This window comes from Eimeria tenella, genomic scaffold, assembly GCF_000499545.2.
Source record: "Eimeria tenella Houghton genomic scaffold, Eth_scaff2188, whole genome shotgun sequence".
In the NCBI taxonomy this organism is placed as follows: Eukaryota; Apicomplexa; class Conoidasida; order Eucoccidiorida; family Eimeriidae; genus Eimeria; species Eimeria tenella.
In genome coordinates, this window is record NW_013542040.1 from 1,223 (window position 1) to 1,859 (window position 637).

Here is a 637-nt window from a genome sequence, read left to right on the forward strand (position 1 = left end):
CGGAAGCTGCGGGACGCACTCGGCAGCAGCAGCCACCTGCTGCAGCATAGCCGCGGCAGCAAACCCCGCAAGGCCCCAGAGGGAGCATTCGTGGTGCTGCAAGGGGGCTCTTGCCTGCCTAAGGCGCTGCCCAAAACCTTTACGCTGGTGCGCTGGCTGGCCTTGGCAGAGCTGCTGCAGCGGCAGCCCCTTGTGCTGCAGTGCCCCTCCGTGCTGCAGCACGTGAGCAGCTTGCTGCGGCTCAGCTTGGTGGCGGTCTGTGCGCCTTCGCTGCTGCAGCAGCAACGCGCAGGAGCAGCAGCAGCAAACGGACTCGCCTGGCTGCACGACGCGGGCTGGCTCGTGCAGAAGACGCGGGAGGCTCGCAGGGTGCCCGCCGCTGCTGCTGCTGCTGCTGCTCGTGCTGCAGCAGCAGGAGGCGGGGTCGCAGGCGGGGGGTCCCACCTGCTGCACCCCTCCACCAAGCTCACGCTGCTGGCCGATATAGAGCTTATCGTCAGTGCTGCTAAGAGCCTGAGCATACCCCTTGACCAACTCTTGTAGTGAACAAAACCCTAAAGCCTAAGGCCTTTTACTACTTTCTGCTGCTGCTGCTGCTGCCGTTTTACTCGCTGTTCTGCTGTCTTCGTGTTGTTGC

The 637-nt window shown here is 64.1% G+C and overlaps 1 protein-coding gene across 1 annotated transcript in view; it reads left to right on the forward strand.

Annotated features, from left to right (window-relative positions):
• ETH_00036750 (uncharacterized protein) overlaps positions 1-543 on the forward strand; it is a gene marked incomplete at both ends in the record, with an annotated part of 1,731 nt that extends 1,188 nt beyond the window's left edge. Inside the window, one exon of the mRNA XM_013374611.1 lies at positions 7-543. Coding sequence (XP_013230065.1) covers positions 7-543 — 537 coding nt within the window. The remainder of the gene's footprint in view (positions 1-6) is intronic.
• Positions 544-637: the final 94 nt, after the last annotated feature.